General features: G+C 40.9%; 1 protein-coding gene and 1 long non-coding RNA gene across 3 annotated transcripts; one reads left to right on the top strand and one right to left on the bottom strand.

Moving 5' to 3' along the window:
- Positions 1–352: 352 nt before the first annotated feature.
- LOC134335897 (uncharacterized) lies at positions 353–855 on the bottom strand. Its single transcript, XR_010015661.1, has 3 exons — positions 844–855; positions 657–742; positions 353–454 (listed from the first exon to the last, which is right to left on the bottom strand). It is a non-coding gene; the product is annotated as an uncharacterized LOC134335897 (long non-coding RNA).
- A 1690-nt stretch (positions 856–2545) lies between these two features.
- On the top strand, positions 2546–5974 carry LOC134336188 (NAD-dependent malic enzyme, mitochondrial-like). Of its 2 annotated transcripts, XR_010015688.1 has the most exons (5): positions 2546–2641; positions 4159–4261; positions 4580–4650; positions 5201–5331; positions 5658–5974. XR_010015688.1 is itself a non-coding variant. In XM_063018896.1 (4 exons), the coding sequence occupies exons 1-4, from the start codon at positions 4219–4221 to the stop codon at positions 5728–5730; spliced, it is 318 nt and encodes a 105-aa protein (XP_062874966.1). In that variant the 5' UTR covers positions 3979–4218; the 3' UTR covers positions 5731–5974. The 2 variants fall into 2 exon arrangements, 1 of the variants encoding a protein (XP_062874966.1); XM_063018896.1 differs by lacking the exon at positions 2546–2641 and having other exon boundaries at positions 3979–4261.
- Positions 5975–15246: the final 9272 nt, after the last annotated feature.

Genomic DNA, 15246 nt, shown 5'->3' with positions numbered 1-15246 from the left:
AATCTCTATTTTTAGTTTACACACACACACACACACACACACACACACACACACACACACACACACACACACACACAGTTTGGAAAGGCTAATGTCTGGGTCTGGATATATACCTTGGAGTGTTTATGATCATTCTAATGTTATTTTTACTTATACATATATTAAATCTATAAAATCAGAACTATCTATTCAGAACCTCCAGAACCATTTTAACAGGATGTTTTTGAGTAATCTAGGGTTAGGTATAGTGTAATAGTTGTAGTGTAGCTTTGTAGCTCGATTAATTCTGCTAGTCAGCATGTCATAGCTAGCAATTAAAAAATGAGATGTTTTATTGTGAGATTTTCCCTTGTTTACTTTACACAATCTTGTGAAACACATTTCCGTCCGGTTGCATCCTCCATTTAAGTTTGAATTTGTTAGCAATCCCCTGCTCCATCATTTTCTGCTGGATCTGAGGAACAGAAGATGCTTTATTACTATATAATGCAGGATGAAGAAACTGATATGCTGGGATTAGTTTATAACTGGTAGAGAAAGTAAATCCAGCAGCAGTAGACAATGTTTACACCTCAGCCTGTGGATCAGACCCTGACGGAGACCTGCTGCTTTAAAAAGGAGGAACTGTACCAGCAGAACCTTGTAAAGAAACCCACCTTCTGCAAGATTCCATCCTGTACTGCAGGATCGTTCATGTCCTCATTCGACTGAACCTTTAACCTCAGCACGCAGTCCTTTGTGACTGATTAAACACACACAGAAACAGTTATCAATGAAACTGATATTATAAAATTAATTACCATTACCATACTCCAAATGAGACTGAAAACAATTTTAACTCACCTTCCTGACAGTAGAAAGGTTTGATGTCTGAGCACTGAGCATCAGCAGCCTGGAAATTAGATAAATAAGCACATTCCTCACTGGAGAGCAAATTATCAGGCTGTCCAGGCTTCCAGGAAATGTCGGCCTTGTTGGTGATATCTAACCAACTCCAGCTCACTAACTTATACAGGCCTAGCCACGTGTATCCAGAGACCATTGCACTTACAACTGAGATTTTGGCTCGATCTAAAGTGTCTCTGTAAAAACACACAACTTTAAATACAAAATCGTTACCATGTTCAAATGTAGTTTAAAAAACAAGTCTAACATACTATTCTTTAAAATATATCACTATCCACAGTCAAGTGAGCTATTCGTTCTGATTCACCACCAAGTTAAAATAATATTTTTACTTATACTAATAGTTCATAATAATCTAAATGATTTAATATGATAGATATTTTAAAAGTAAGGATTATTCAATTAATTAAATTATAAAAATGAAATTAAAAGCAATTTTTAAAAAGTAACTATTACATCATAACAAACCCACTTACCATTATTGCACAGAAAGGGATATGTGTCTGCACAGGGTCGATTATACCATAAGCCACTGGGATCTATCACACCGCACTCTTTGATATTTCCAGTATAATTTACTGGCTGACCAGGACCCCAGTTAAAGAAGAGTATTGGATGATATGCACCCCTAACAAACCACCTCCATCTTACATTCTTGTACGCCCCGAACCAAGCATCAGAACTGAACTGATGTCTCTGAGCTTCATTTAGAAGTTTAAGTTTGTCGGCACCGCTCATTATGGTAGCCAGTGATGGCTTAGTTACCTTGAAAAAGTAATCTGATTACTGATTACTCCTTTAAAAAGTAACTTAGTTACTTTATGGATTACTTGATTTTAAAAGTAACTAAGTTAGATTACAAGTTACTTTATTAGTTATATAATGCGGAATATTTCAAAGATATTCCTTTGCAATACTTTATCATTTGGCTGCCAACTTGTGTGTACTGATGAGACTTAACTGAATCCCAGAACATGCCAGTGTGAATGCATGGAAAACAAATTTTAATTTTCTTTCAAGAATATGATACAGACTGACCGACACTATTACGCTAAATCAGCATTGAAAATTGACTTTACTTTTAATAGCGGATAATCGCCCAATCTGGCAACACTGGAATGCGCAGAGAAGCTGGCGCTTTTACTCGTAGCGCGCCACGAATACTACTAAATAGTACTGCTGTACTACTGTACTTCTGTAATGGTGTTGGTGGTTGACATTTATGTTGAGTGTATTACTGCACTGTTTTGGTGAAGAACTACTCATCTGAGGTGCGCTGCTCCTGCGTGCAGAAATGCTTCCGCAAAAAAATTGCCGGCAAAGCGGTGGTGGGGGGGCCAGGGGGGTGGCCGAAGATTACTTTATGGTGGCCATGGCAACCACTGGCCACCCCCTGGCTCCGCCCTGCCAAGAAGAAAGCAAAAATATCTTTTCACTAAGGAAAATGACAAAAATAGTAACGCACAGTAACTTGGATAAGTAACTTTAATCTGATTACTGGATTGGAAATAGTAACGCGTTAGATTACTCGTTACTGAAAAATGTGGTCAGATTAGAGTAACGCGTTACTAAGTAACGCGTTACAGACCATCAGTGATGGTAGCCAGGTCAGTGTACGTAGCTCGGCAGTAAGTCTTAGCATCATTCCATGTTTTATTCTGCTTGATCAGATAGTAACTACGTCCCACAGAGAAGACAAGAGGAAGAATTCCTGTAAAAAGGAATTAGATCTGTGGTAAGAATCTATCTGAAACTCCATCCATTTCTAATCCATCCACTTAATTAACACCATTGTTTCATAACTGCTATCCATTTATTTATTTATTCATAAATGTATCCATTCAATGTTATTCACCCATGCATTCGTAACTTAAATCAATTGTAACTTCATTTATATACAGTGTATCACAAAAGTGAGTACACCCCTCACATTTCTGCAAATATTTTATTATATCTTTTCATCAGACAACACTATAGAAATAAAACTTGGAAATAACTTAGAGTAGTCAGTGTACAGCTTGTATAGCAGTGTAGATTTACTGTCTTCTGAAAATAACTCAACACACAGCCATTAATGTCTAAATAGCTGCAACATAAGTGAGTACACCCCACAGTGAACATGTCCAAATTGTGCCCAAAGTGTCAATATTTTGTGTGACCACCATTATTATCCAGCACTGCCTTAACCCTCCTGGGCATGGAATTCACCAGAGCTGCACAGGTTGCTACTGGAATCCTCTTCCACTCCTCCATGATGATATCACGGAGCTGGTGGATGTTAGACACCTTGAACTCCTCCACCTTCCACTTGAGGATGCGCCACAGGTGCTCAATTGGGTTTAGTCCATCACCTTTACCTTCAGCAGTTTTCGAAGGGAGGGGATCATGCTCTGTTTCAGAATGTCACAGTACATGTTGGAATTCATGTTTCCCTCAATGAACTGCAGCTCCCCAGTGCCAGCAACACTCATGCAGCCCAAGACCATGATGCTACCACCACCATGCATGGATGACAATGCACCAATACACACAGCAAGACTGGTGAAAGATTGGTTTGATGAACATGAAAGTGAAGTTGAACATCTCCCATGGCCTGCACAGTCACCAGATCTAAATATTATTGAGCCACTTTGGGGTGTTTTGGAGAAGCGAGTCAGGAAACGTTTTCCTCCACCAGCATCACGTAGTGACCTGGCCACTATCCTGCAAGAAGAATGGCTTAAAATCCCTCTGACCACTGTGCAGGACTTGTATATGTCATTTCCAAGACGAATTGACGCTGTATTGGCCGCAAAAGGAGGCCCTACACCATACTAATAAATTATTGTGGTCTAAAACCAGGTGTTTCAGTTTCATCGTCCAACCCCTGTACCCAAGATTGTGTCATGGTAGTTGTTTAGTGACTGAACAGAACAGGATAATACAAATGTGTTTTAAGATAGAATATTTTTGATATATACGACTGTCTTGGATGTGCTAAGAATAACAAGGAGCAGACTGTCTCTAATTCAAGGTCAAGTGGAGCCTGTTGTTGGTCAAAATGTAAGAGAATTCAGGTCTAACTGATCATAGAGTAAATTTGATTGTTCATAAAGGATATTAAATAAAGAATCACAAAATTATAAACATGAAATATAAAATGTATTGTAACAGTAGGTGTAGCTCATCAAATGGCTAATGAATGTGCTTTTCTGAGTGTGTGTGTGTGTGTGTGTGTGTGTGTGTGTGTGTGTGTGTGTGTGTGTGTGTTAGGGTCGGTGTTTGTTTGCCAGTGGGAGTCCGTTTGCTGCTGTAACTCTGGATGATGGCAGGATGGTGATTCTGGGACAGGGGAACAATGCTTACATATTCCCAGGTGTGGATTTGTGTTTTCCTATTTTATTTTTCCAATAATTTGGAAAAATGAATGAGTTGTGGTTTTGGGCCATGAATTCTCTGAGTGTTATTTGGGGTACCTCTGATCTTGGGTCCTGCCAGCGTTTAGAAGCTGTACAAGTAATTACTGAATTTATTTACATCCAGAGGACAAACTTCATCCACAAAAACAATAATAATGATTATCATCTTTATTTAGTGTAAATATATTTTTATTTTGTACTCTTTCACTGTACAGTCTATTATGTTTTTTACCTCGACTAATAGAAATGTGTGTGTGTGTGTGTGTGTGTGTTAGGTGTGGCTCTGGCAGTAATTCTGAGTGGTGTTAGACACATCAGTGATACGGTGTTCCTCGAGGCTGCAAAGGTAAACATTGTTTGTGTGTGTGTGTGTGTGTGTGTGTGTGTGTGTGTGTGTGTGTGTGTGTGTGTGTGTGTGTGTGTGTGTGTGTGTGTGTGTGTGCGCGTGCGTGCACATGCATGTGTTAGGCAACACTCATGCTGCCCATGTTATTAGGATTATTTGCTTATTAATGTAAGTATTAAATCATCCAACCATGTAGCAGCAGCAGCAGCCACCTATAAGCTTATAAAGACTCAGATTAAGATCTTTATGTTTACTTTAAACAGCAGAATAGAAAAATGTATAGCTTTCTTGTTGTGTAATAATTTAGGTTGTATTTCTTGATGCAACGGTGGACTGTATTAAGTGATAATGGTTTTCTAAGGTACTTGTTAGTGTATGTGGCTAAATTTATCACAGTATCATGATGGTTTTTAATATGATGCTGATGGTTATAAGGTCACTCACCTTCTCTCTCTCTCTCTCTCTCTCTCTCTCTCTCTCTCTCTCTCTCTCTCTCTCTCTCTCTCTCTCTCTCTCTGTCTCACTGTTTGTATATGTGTATGTGTATCAGATCTTAGCAGAGCAGTTGACGGATGAGGAACTGAATCAGAATCAGGGTCGTCTCTACCCTCCTCTTTCCAACATTAGGGAGGTTTCTTTACAGATGGCTGTGAGGATAAGATTTGTGTTTATACACACAATGTGAGTAAAATTATGTTGACACCCCTTCTAATTATTGAGTTCAGGTGTTTAGGTCACACCCATTGCTTCCAAGTTTTTTGCAACAGTTTGGTAAAGTTTGTACATCATACAGATACATGCTGTGGAAATGTAATTAAACACATTGTTATCAGTGCTGTGAGTGGAACTAGCGCTCCAACCAAAAATATAAAGTGTCTAGTGATCAGAAAGTGTCTACTGATTGACTAAAGAAAGATAAATACACCTTGTGTTCCTAACTGTACACGCACAATCAGTGCTAACAGGGTATGTGTTCCCAAAAAAAAAAAGTGTGTGTGTTTGTTTAGGTGGTGGAGTTTCTGTACAGTAAAGGAATGGCATTTCGGTACCCAGAGCCACTGGATAAGGAGGCGTATGTGAGATCCATTGTGTGGAACACGGAGTACGATTCCTTCCTCCCAGACATCTACGAACGGGCTGGAGTGTCCCATAGTCCTATAGTGGAGTAATCATACACCCTATAGCATACACCTGAAACAGTCACACCCTTCATTTACAGCTGTGTAATGTTTAACTATCACACATCCCCATGGGGAGTGATTCCTAAACTCCTTCTGCTAATGTAAATGTACAGTGTTGCTATTAATAAAACACTCCACGTGTGTGTGTGTGTGTGTGTGTGTGTGTGTGTGTGTGTGTGTGTGTGTGTGTGTGTGTGTGTGTGTGTGTGTGTGTGTGTGTGTGTGTGTGTGTGTGTGTGTTTGTATCAGCTAATACATTTAGTGCTTTGTGTTTCTATGTGTTTCTATGTGTGTTGGTGTGTATTTGGGTTTATTTCACTGCAGGCTTACAGTATTCATTATAATAAAATGTGGGGGTGGGCGGGTGTAGTTGGGGCAGTGAGAAAATGTCGAAAAAAGTGTAACTTTAGTTTCACCCTAAGCTGGATTTTAACATAGGGCCTAGAACCTGAGAGAACTACATGTGCTGCACTCAGCCCACTGTGCTACTCAAACAACGACGTGTTAGATCTGTTGTAACGCTGATATAACCTGTGCACACAATAAGCCTAAAAGTGAAAACTACTTAAAATAAAAAGCAAATGCTTTGTAATTCCCACAGTAACGTCAGAAGCCATTCACTCTGTTACAGGTTGAAAAATAGTGAAGAAATAGCCTTTGCTTGATTTGAATGAAGTTGACCCAACAAAGCATGTGTTTGTACCATTTCCATTCTGTCCCAAATGTTTGTGATGTAGAGTTTTATATTTGTATTTGTCTTTCTATTGTTATTTTAAAAATATGCAATTTGCACAGTAAGGTTAGTAATTAGTATAGTTTTGCTTTGTGTTTTAATGTACTCCCATGTAGTGTTTTTAATGTAGAAGTACATTTTCACCAGCTGTAGAAAAGGGCAATGAAACAAGTTTACTTTGAAATACCATGATTATTAGCTCAGGTGGATATTCCAGAAAGCGGGTTTAACAAACTTCAAACTTCAACCTGAACTGCGAGTTGACTTATCTCACCATGTCATAGCCAGAGTTTTCGGATCCACAAAAGCGGATCAGGGTTAGATTACTCAAGTCTGAGTAGATTGAACCCAGCAGAAGCGCGTTGACGGTTAACTATAAACAGGCATTCTCAATGGAGTTGCGATAAATAGATTGACCATGGATGTGAATGAAAGAAAAAGTAGTCCGTCATATTTGACACCAATAGAAGTGTTATTTTTAATGTTTGCGTGTGCAGATCCTGAAAATGTTTTAGACGTGAAAGTAATACAGCAGCGTCCGTAAAAAAAAGGAGCTCGCAAATGGCAAAAAAAGTTAATGAGTTTAAATGAATAAAAAAAACGTAACCATAATTAAACATTTAGCAGAAGGATAGGGTAAAATTGTTTAATATGTCAGTTGTAATATTTGTCTCGATTTTAAACGGTTTTTTTTTTCGTTTTTTTCCATTTACTCAATGTAGGTGTAATCCAAGTGTAATCAGATGCACATGGCAGCAGATAAAAATGAAACACAAAAACTGTCTATGTTCAAGGCATATTTATTAGATGTAAATCATTAGTCTGTAGTGCATAAACTGTGTAATATTAAGAAGTGCATTGGTGCAGTCTGAACCCTTTTTATTGGCATCTCTCCAGTGATTGGTGGAGTGGTTTTGAGCCTCCTGCAATTGTTAGTGATGTAAATGTTCCTATAGATCCTAATAAATATAAATAATGTTCTTTAATACAAAAAAAAAAAAAATCTCCGCTGCCTCAGAGTGGGATGATACTGGGAGGCCTACAGAGGAACAGTATATGTTGAACATAGAGCATGGCATTTCATTTGATCTACCATGATAATGTGTGTGACTGTGCTCTAACAGAATGTGATGGGTAGTTCCGAATGAAATGAGGGACCATCCACCTCCAAAGCTCAACTTAGAACAGTAAAAATGTCTTACCAAATATGTGAAATATTTCGAAGACATTAAGCTATGTTTGATCATAACATGCTATTTTTGTGTCTTTCTTTAAAGTTGTGTGTAAATAAAATGGACTATACAAGGTCCATGTGGAGAAACAAAGTGCAAAGTGTGATCCTCAGGTGGAGCATCTAAAACAGACAAGGCTATAAATTCAGTTGCTTGAATTTAAGATGGGTGTCGGTGCTAAGGGTGTATAAATATAAATGTTGTCACTAAAGAATAAGGACAAGGAAACGAAGTTGTTGCATTGTTTTCTTTTCAGTGATCATGGACAGAGCCTGACTATTTGTCTTCGATATTTGTAATGTGGGGAGCATCACATAAGATGTTAATGAAAGCATCTGCATAAGATGGAGAACAGTAGGTTGCAGAAGATGTATTAAATGTTCGACTGTTTTATTTGACATTTGTAAATGTTTGCAGATAATGGTCACTACCTGTATGTGGAGGGATATTCTGTCTGCTGTTGAAATAATAAAAGACAAGATTTTAATAAAATGCACATCTGGATTTCACTCATGAATGTGGCTGTAAAAATACTACTAGCAATAAAATGATATACAGTACATTTAAAGCACAAATGATTTTAGCTTACTAAACTGTGTGTGTGTGTGTGTGTGTGTGTGTGTGTGTGTGTGTGTGTGTGTGTGTGTGTGTCTAAGGTATTTTCTATGAATCCATAACATTGCATCCATAATGTTGTAACTAATGTTGTAACAAGCCTTTGATTAATATTGTGATTATTGTGAGTAATAATGTTGCAGCTGCCCCTTGTGGTAACCGTCCCCACTCTCCCCGAATTGACTGAGTGATAAAAACGGAAAGGTTTGTGAATAAATCCATCGGGAAATGATGAATCTAAGTTTAATGACTCGTTCCCAACTAAGATGTGTTCGAATACTTGGCGCGTCTGTATCCACTGGATCCTGGAGTAAAGGACCCCCCGGGTTTACATGAGGAAAGTGCGAGTAACCCCGGGTTATGAATTTTTCTGAATGTAAAGTTTTGTAAAATGATATTGTGTCAGTGCTGCCCAGCGTGTTCAGGGATGAGATTGATGAAGAATGTACTGAGCACTGATTGCTGATGCTTTTTATCAGCTTGTATGTTTTATTAATATTAGTTGTTGATCTATTTGTCAGGTTTGTGTAATGAATGATTTGCTTGATTGTATTGTGTGAGTGGGTTGAGTGTGCAAATCGTAAATAAGAAGTTCGTTTTTGTAAAGATGACTATAATATAGTGAAATAAAAGAAATCGGTTGGGGCGCACAGATAGCTGAGCGGGTTTTTCCACAGTTAGCGCAGTGGAGCTGTGAGATGTGAACCTACCGGGTTCGAATCTCGGCTCTGCTGTCTACTGCTCGACTGTGCGCCCCCTGGCAGGGGGGTTGCCCCCTGCCGGCGATCACTTTACAACAATATATGTAAATCCATGAAAGATTTGAAGAAAAGCCCTAAGATAAATCCATAAATAATAATAGTAACTCAGCAATAATAGTAGATGATGTATTTCTGTGTGTGTGTGTGTGTGTGTGTGTGTGTGTGTGTGTGTGTGTGTGTGTGTGTGTGTGTGTGTGTGTGTGTGTGTGTGTGTGTGTGTGTGTGTGTGTGTGTGTGTGTGTGTGTGTGTGTGTGTGTGTGTGTGTGTGTGTGTGTGTGTGTGTGTGTGTGTGTACTATATATGATAATAACATGTACGAAGTGAATGGATAAACATGTAATATGTGTGAGGGTTTTCTGAATGAGTGCTGTGAATGGTTGTTGACTTATTACAATATGTGATGAAGATTTCGATGATTGTATGCAAACAGAAACATACTAGTTAATAAAATGTAAATGTGAATTAGAGCTGCGTGCGCGTGCACGCACTGAGCTGCATATGAATATCAGTGAATTTCAAGGACGATGGCGCACTCAGGTGTCCATTTTGTGTAATGACATGAATAATTTAGTTTGAATGAGTGTTTTTTGTGTCGTACTAGTTTGTTTTGTTGAACCCCTTGTCAGTCCAGCGTATTTTTGTGCATTTTTCGCCTGAAAGACATACGTAGTTTCTAAGGCTTCTCATTCATAAAGTTCAAAAGATAACCCAAAAATTGTACTTCAGTGTTGTAGAAAACCCTTTAAAGTATCCTAAAAACACAGCCAAATGGCATGATTATATTTGACCATGCTTAAATGATGATTAAAAAACCCAAAAATGTAGGTGCTTTTAATTTTTTTTGCAAATCCAAAGTTTCAGTGAGTATAAGTAGGACTGCAGGTGTGTATATAACCTAAACAACACTATAGAGTTGTGGTGAAGGGTATTTTGTAACATCATCTGACATTTTAGGCCTCTACACTGTAAGCCCGGAAAAGTTCAATCTACTTAAAAAATGTGAGAAAACCGGTTGCCTTAAAAAAGTGAAGTAATGTATAATGAAAACTTGAGTTAGCATAACTTAAAACATAAAGGCAAGTTGATGAAACTTTGTTTTTGTTTGTTATACCAACTGCTTTTCCCAATAATTCTACTTATTATCTTGAGCTCAATGGAAGAAACTATTGATTTGTTGTTAGTTTTCATGTTAATCACATTTTAAATATGAATGAGAAATGTTTATATAAAAACAGACACAAGTGTAAAATAATTTTTGTTTATTTAAGTTCATAAGTATTTACTTAAAATACAACATGTGAAGAAAACATGTTTAAAACCGTACAAACTGTATCTAAAGTTGTGATGAAACCCAAACAGCTCCTCACAGTAACTATGAATCTGTAAAACAAGAAAAAGAAATAAGAAACAGAAGTATTAAAATCAACATTATTAGCATTAATTTAAGGATGAAAATAAAGCAAGCCAGCACACTGTTTGCTTCGTATGAAGGCTAGCATGCTAGCATGTAGCCTAAATACGACAAATAAAGCAGCGCTGTTTGATTATTTATTTAGTGTCAACATTAAGATCATTTATTTTAAACAAAATTGTTAAGTAAAGTACAACAGTTACCAAAATTAGACGGAAGATGAAAAAGCCCCATCAGACTGGTGAACATGCTACTCAAAAATAGCATAATGAGTAAGAAAATGTTTGTCCATTTAGTTTAATAAAGGTTCCACTTCACAAAAGACATTACAGGAAGACAAGTTTATTTTTGCAAAAAGCCTTCAATGAAAAATAAAAAGTAATTTGCAACAACAGGTTACTGCCTGATTCACCAACAGCAAGCTGAAAAAAGGCGGACTTACATGTTAATGGTGCCGTTTTTCTGTTTTATTACCTGAACTCAACTTTTTTAAGTGAAACTGATAGAAAAGTAATTTTACTTTTACTTTTACTTTTAGGGTTAGGGTTAGGGGATATATAACCAATGTGGCTTTTTTCCCATTGCGGGAGACACGAAGTTGGTTAGGGTTAGGGTTAGGGTTAGGGTTAGGGTTAGGGTTAGGGTTAGGGTTAGGGTTAGGGTTAGGGTTAGGGTTAGGGTTAGGGTTAGGGTTAGGGTTAGGGTTAGGGTTAGGGTTAGGGTTAGGGTTAGGGTTAGGGTTAGGGTTAGGGTTAGGGTTAGGGTTAGGGTTAGGGTTAGGGTTAGGGTTAGGGTTAGGGTTAGGGTTAGGGTTAGGGTTAGGGTTAGGGTTAGGGTTAGGGTTAGGGTTAGGGTTAGGGTTAGGGTTAGGGTTAGGGTTAGGGTTAGGGTTAGGGTTAGGGTTAGGGTTAGGGTTAGGGTTAGGGTTAGGGTTAGGGTTAGGGTTAGGGTTAGGGTTAGGGTTAGGGTTAGGGTTAGGGTTAGGGTTAGGGTTAGGGTTAGGGTTAGGGTTAGGGTTAGGGTTAGGGTTAGGGTTAGGGTTAGGGTTAGGGTTAGGGTTAGGGTTAGGGTTAGGGTTAGGGTTAGGGTTAGGGTTAGGGTTAGGGTTAGGGTTAGGGTTAGGGTTAGGGTTAGGGTTAGGGTTAGGGTTAGGGTTAGGGTTAGGGTTAGGGTTAGGGTTAGGGTTAGGGTTAGGGTTAGGGTTAGGGTTAGGGTTAGGGTTAGGGTTAGGGTTAGGGTTAGGGTTAGGGTTAGGGTTAGGGTTAGGGTTAGGGTTAGGGTTAGGGTTAGGGTTAGGGTTAGGGTTAGGGTTAGGGTTAGGGTTAGGGTTAGGGTTAGGGTTAGGGTTAGGGTTAGGGTTAGGGTTAGGGTTAGGGTTAGGGTTAGGGTTAGGGTTAGGGTTAGGGTTAGGGTTAGGGTTAGGGTTAGGGTTAGGGTTAGGGTTAGGGTTAGGGTTAGGGTTAGGGTTAGGGTTAGGGTTAGGGTTAGGGTTAGGGTTAGGGTTAGGGTTAGGGTTAGGGTTAGGGTTAGGGTTAGGGTTAGGGTTAGGGTTAGGGTTAGGGTTAGGGTTAGGGTTAGGGTTAGGGTTAGGGTTAGGGTTAGGGTTAGGGTTAGGGTTAGGGTTAGGGTTAGGGTTAGGGTTAGGGTTAGGGTTAGGGTTAGGGTTAGGGTTAGGGTTAGGGTTAGGGTTAGGGTTAGGGTTAGGGTTAGGGTTAGGGTTAGGGTTAGGGTTAGGGTTAGGGTTAGGGTTAGGGTTAGGGTTAGGGTTAGGGTTAGGGTTAGGGTTAGGGTTAGGGTTAGGGTTAGGGTTAGGGTTAGGGTTAGGGTTAGGGTTAGGGTTAGGGTTAGGGTTAGGGTTAGGGTTAGGGTTAGGGTTAGGGTTAGGGTTAGGGTTAGGGTTAGGGTTAGGGTTAGGGTTAGGGTTAGGGTTAGGGTTAGGGTTAGGGTTAGGGTTAGGGTTAGGGTTAGGGTTAGGGTTAGGGTTAGGGTTAGGGTTAGGGTTAGGGTTAGGGTTAGGGTTAGGGTTAGGGTTAGGGTTAGGGTTAGGGTTAGGGTTAGGGTTAGGGTTAGGGTTAGGGTTAGGGTTAGGGTTAGGGTTAGGGTTAGGGTTAGGGTTAGGGTTAGGGTTAGGGTTAGGGTTAGGGTTAGGGTTAGGGTTAGGGTTAGGGTTAGGGTTAGGGTTAGGGTTAGGGTTAGGGTTAGGGTTAGGGTTAGGGTTAGGGTTAGGGTTAGGGTTAGGGTTAGGGTTAGGGTTAGGGTTAGGGTTAGGGTTAGGGTTAGGGTTAGGGTTAGGGTTAGGGTTAGGGTTAGGGTTAGGGTTAGGGTTAGGGTTAGGGTTAGGGTTAGGGTTAGGGTTAGGGTTAGGGTTAGGGTTAGGGTTAGGGTTAGGGTTAGGGTTAGGGTTAGGGTTAGGGTTAGGGTTAGGGTTAGGGTTAGGGTTAGGGTTAGGGTTAGGGTTAGGGTTAGGGTTAGGGTTAGGGTTAGGGTTAGGGTTAGGGTTAGGGTTAGGGTTAGGGTTAGGGTTAGGGTTAGGGTTAGGGTTAGGGTTAGGGTTAGGGTTAGGGTTAGGGTTAGGGTTAGGGTTAGGGTTAGGGTTAGGGTTAGGGTTAGGGTTAGGGTTAGGGTTAGGGTTAGGGTTAGGGTTAGGGTTAGGGTTAGGGTTAGGGTTAGGGTTAGGGTTAGGGTTAGGGTTAGGGTTAGGGTTAGGGTTAGGGTTAGGGTTAGGGTTAGGGTTAGGGTTAGGGTTAGGGTTAGGGTTAGGGTTAGGGTTAGGGTTAGGGTTAGGGTTAGGGTTAGGGTTAGGGTTAGGGTTAGGGTTAGGGTTAGGGTTAGGGTTAGGGTTAGGGTTAGGGTTAGGGTTAGGGTTAGGGTTAGGGTTAGGGTTAGGGTTAGGGTTAGGGTTAGGGTTAGGGTTAGGGTTAGGGTTAGGGTTAGGGTTAGGGTTAGGGTTAGGGTTAGGGTTAGGGTTAGGGTTAGGGTTAGGGTTAGGGTTAGGGTTAGGGTTAGGGTTAGGGTTAGGGTTAGGGTTAGGGTTAGGGTTAGGGTTAGGGTTAGGGTTAGGGTTAGGGTTAGGGTTAGGGTTAGGGTTAGGGTTAGGGTTAGGGTTAGGGTTAGGGTTAGGGTTAGGGTTAGGGTTAGGGTTAGGGTTAGGGTTAGGGTTAGGGTTAGGGTTAGGGTTAGGGTTAGGGTTAGGGTTAGGGTTAGGGTTAGGGTTAGGGTTAGGGTTAGGGTTAGGGTTAGGGTTAGGGTTAGGGTTAGGGTTAGGGTTAGGGTTAGGGTTAGGGTTAGGGTTAGGGTTAGGGTTAGGGTTAGGGTTAGGGTTAGGGTTAGGGTTAGGGTTAGGGTTAGGGTTAGGGTTAGGGTTAGGGTTAGGGTTAGGGTTAGGGTTAGGGTTAGGGTTAGGGTTAGGGTTAGGGTTAGGGTTAGGGTTAGGGTTAGGGTTAGGGTTAGGGTTAGGGTTAGGGTTAGGGTTAGGGTTAGGGTTAGGGTTAGGGTTAGGGTTAGGGTTAGGGTTAGGGTTAGGGTTAGGGTTAGGGTTAGGGTTAGGGTTAGGGTTAGGGTTAGGGTTAGGGTTAGGGTTAGGGTTAGGGTTAGGGTTAGGGTTAGGGTTAGGGTTAGGGTTAGGGTTAGGGTTAGGGTTAGGGTTAGGGTTAGGGTTAGGGTTAGGGTTAGGGTTAGGGTTAGGGTTAGGGTTAGGGTTAGGGTTAGGGTTAGGGTTAGGGTTAGGGTTAGGGTTAGGGTTAGGGTTAGGGTTAGGGTTAGGGTTAGGGTTAGGGTTAGGGTTAGGGTTAGGGTTAGGGTTAGGGTTAGGGTTAGGGTTAGGGTTAGGGTTAGGGTTAGGGTTAGGGTTAGGGTTAGGGTTAGGGTTAGGGTTAGGGTTAGGGTTAGGGTTAGGGTTAGGGTTAGGGTTAGGGTTAGGGTTAGGGTTAGGGTTAGGGTTAGGGTTAGGGTTAGGGTTAGGGTTAGGGTTAGGGTTAGGGTTAGGGTTAGGGTTAGGGTTAGGGTTAGGGTTAGGGTTAGGGTTAGGGTTAGGGTTAGGGTTAGGGTTAGGGTTAGGGTTAGGGTTAGGGTTAGGGTTAGGGTTAGGGTTAGGGTTAGGGTTAGGGTTAGGGTTAGGGTTAGGGTTAGGGTTAGGGTTAGGGTTAGGGTTAGGGTTAGGGTTAGGGTTAGGGTTAGGGTTAGGGTTAGGGTTAGGGTTAGGGTTAGGGTTAGGGTTAGGGTTAGGGTTAGGGTTAGGGTTAGGGTTAGGGTTAGGGTTAGGGTTAGGGTTAGGGTTAGGGTTAGGGTTAGGGTTAGGGTTAGGGTTAGGGTTAGGGTTAGGGTTAGGGTTAGGGTTAGGGTTAGGGTTAGGGTTAGGGTTAGGGTTAGGGTTAGGGTTAGGGTTAGGGTTAGGGTTAGGGTTAGGGTTAGGGTTAGGGTTAGGGTTAGGGTTAGGGTTAGGGTTAGGGTTAGGGTTAGGGTTAGGGTTAGGGTTAGGGTTAGGGTTAGGGTTAGGGTTAGGGTTAGGGTTAGGGTTAGGGTTAGGGTTAGGGTTAGGGTTAGGGTTAGGGTTAGGGTTAGGGTTAGGGTTAGGGTTAGGGTTAGGGTTAGGGTTAGGGTTAGGGTTAGGGTTAGGGTTAGGGTTAGGGTTAGGGTTAGGGTTAGGGTTAGGGTTAGGGTTAG

This window comes from Trichomycterus rosablanca, chromosome 22 (assembly GCF_030014385.1).
Source record: "Trichomycterus rosablanca isolate fTriRos1 chromosome 22, fTriRos1.hap1, whole genome shotgun sequence".
NCBI classification, from domain to species: Eukaryota; Metazoa; Chordata; class Actinopteri; order Siluriformes; family Trichomycteridae; genus Trichomycterus; species Trichomycterus rosablanca.
Note: the sequence above shows the minus strand (reverse complement) of the source record. Positions and strands in the feature narration are given on the sequence as shown.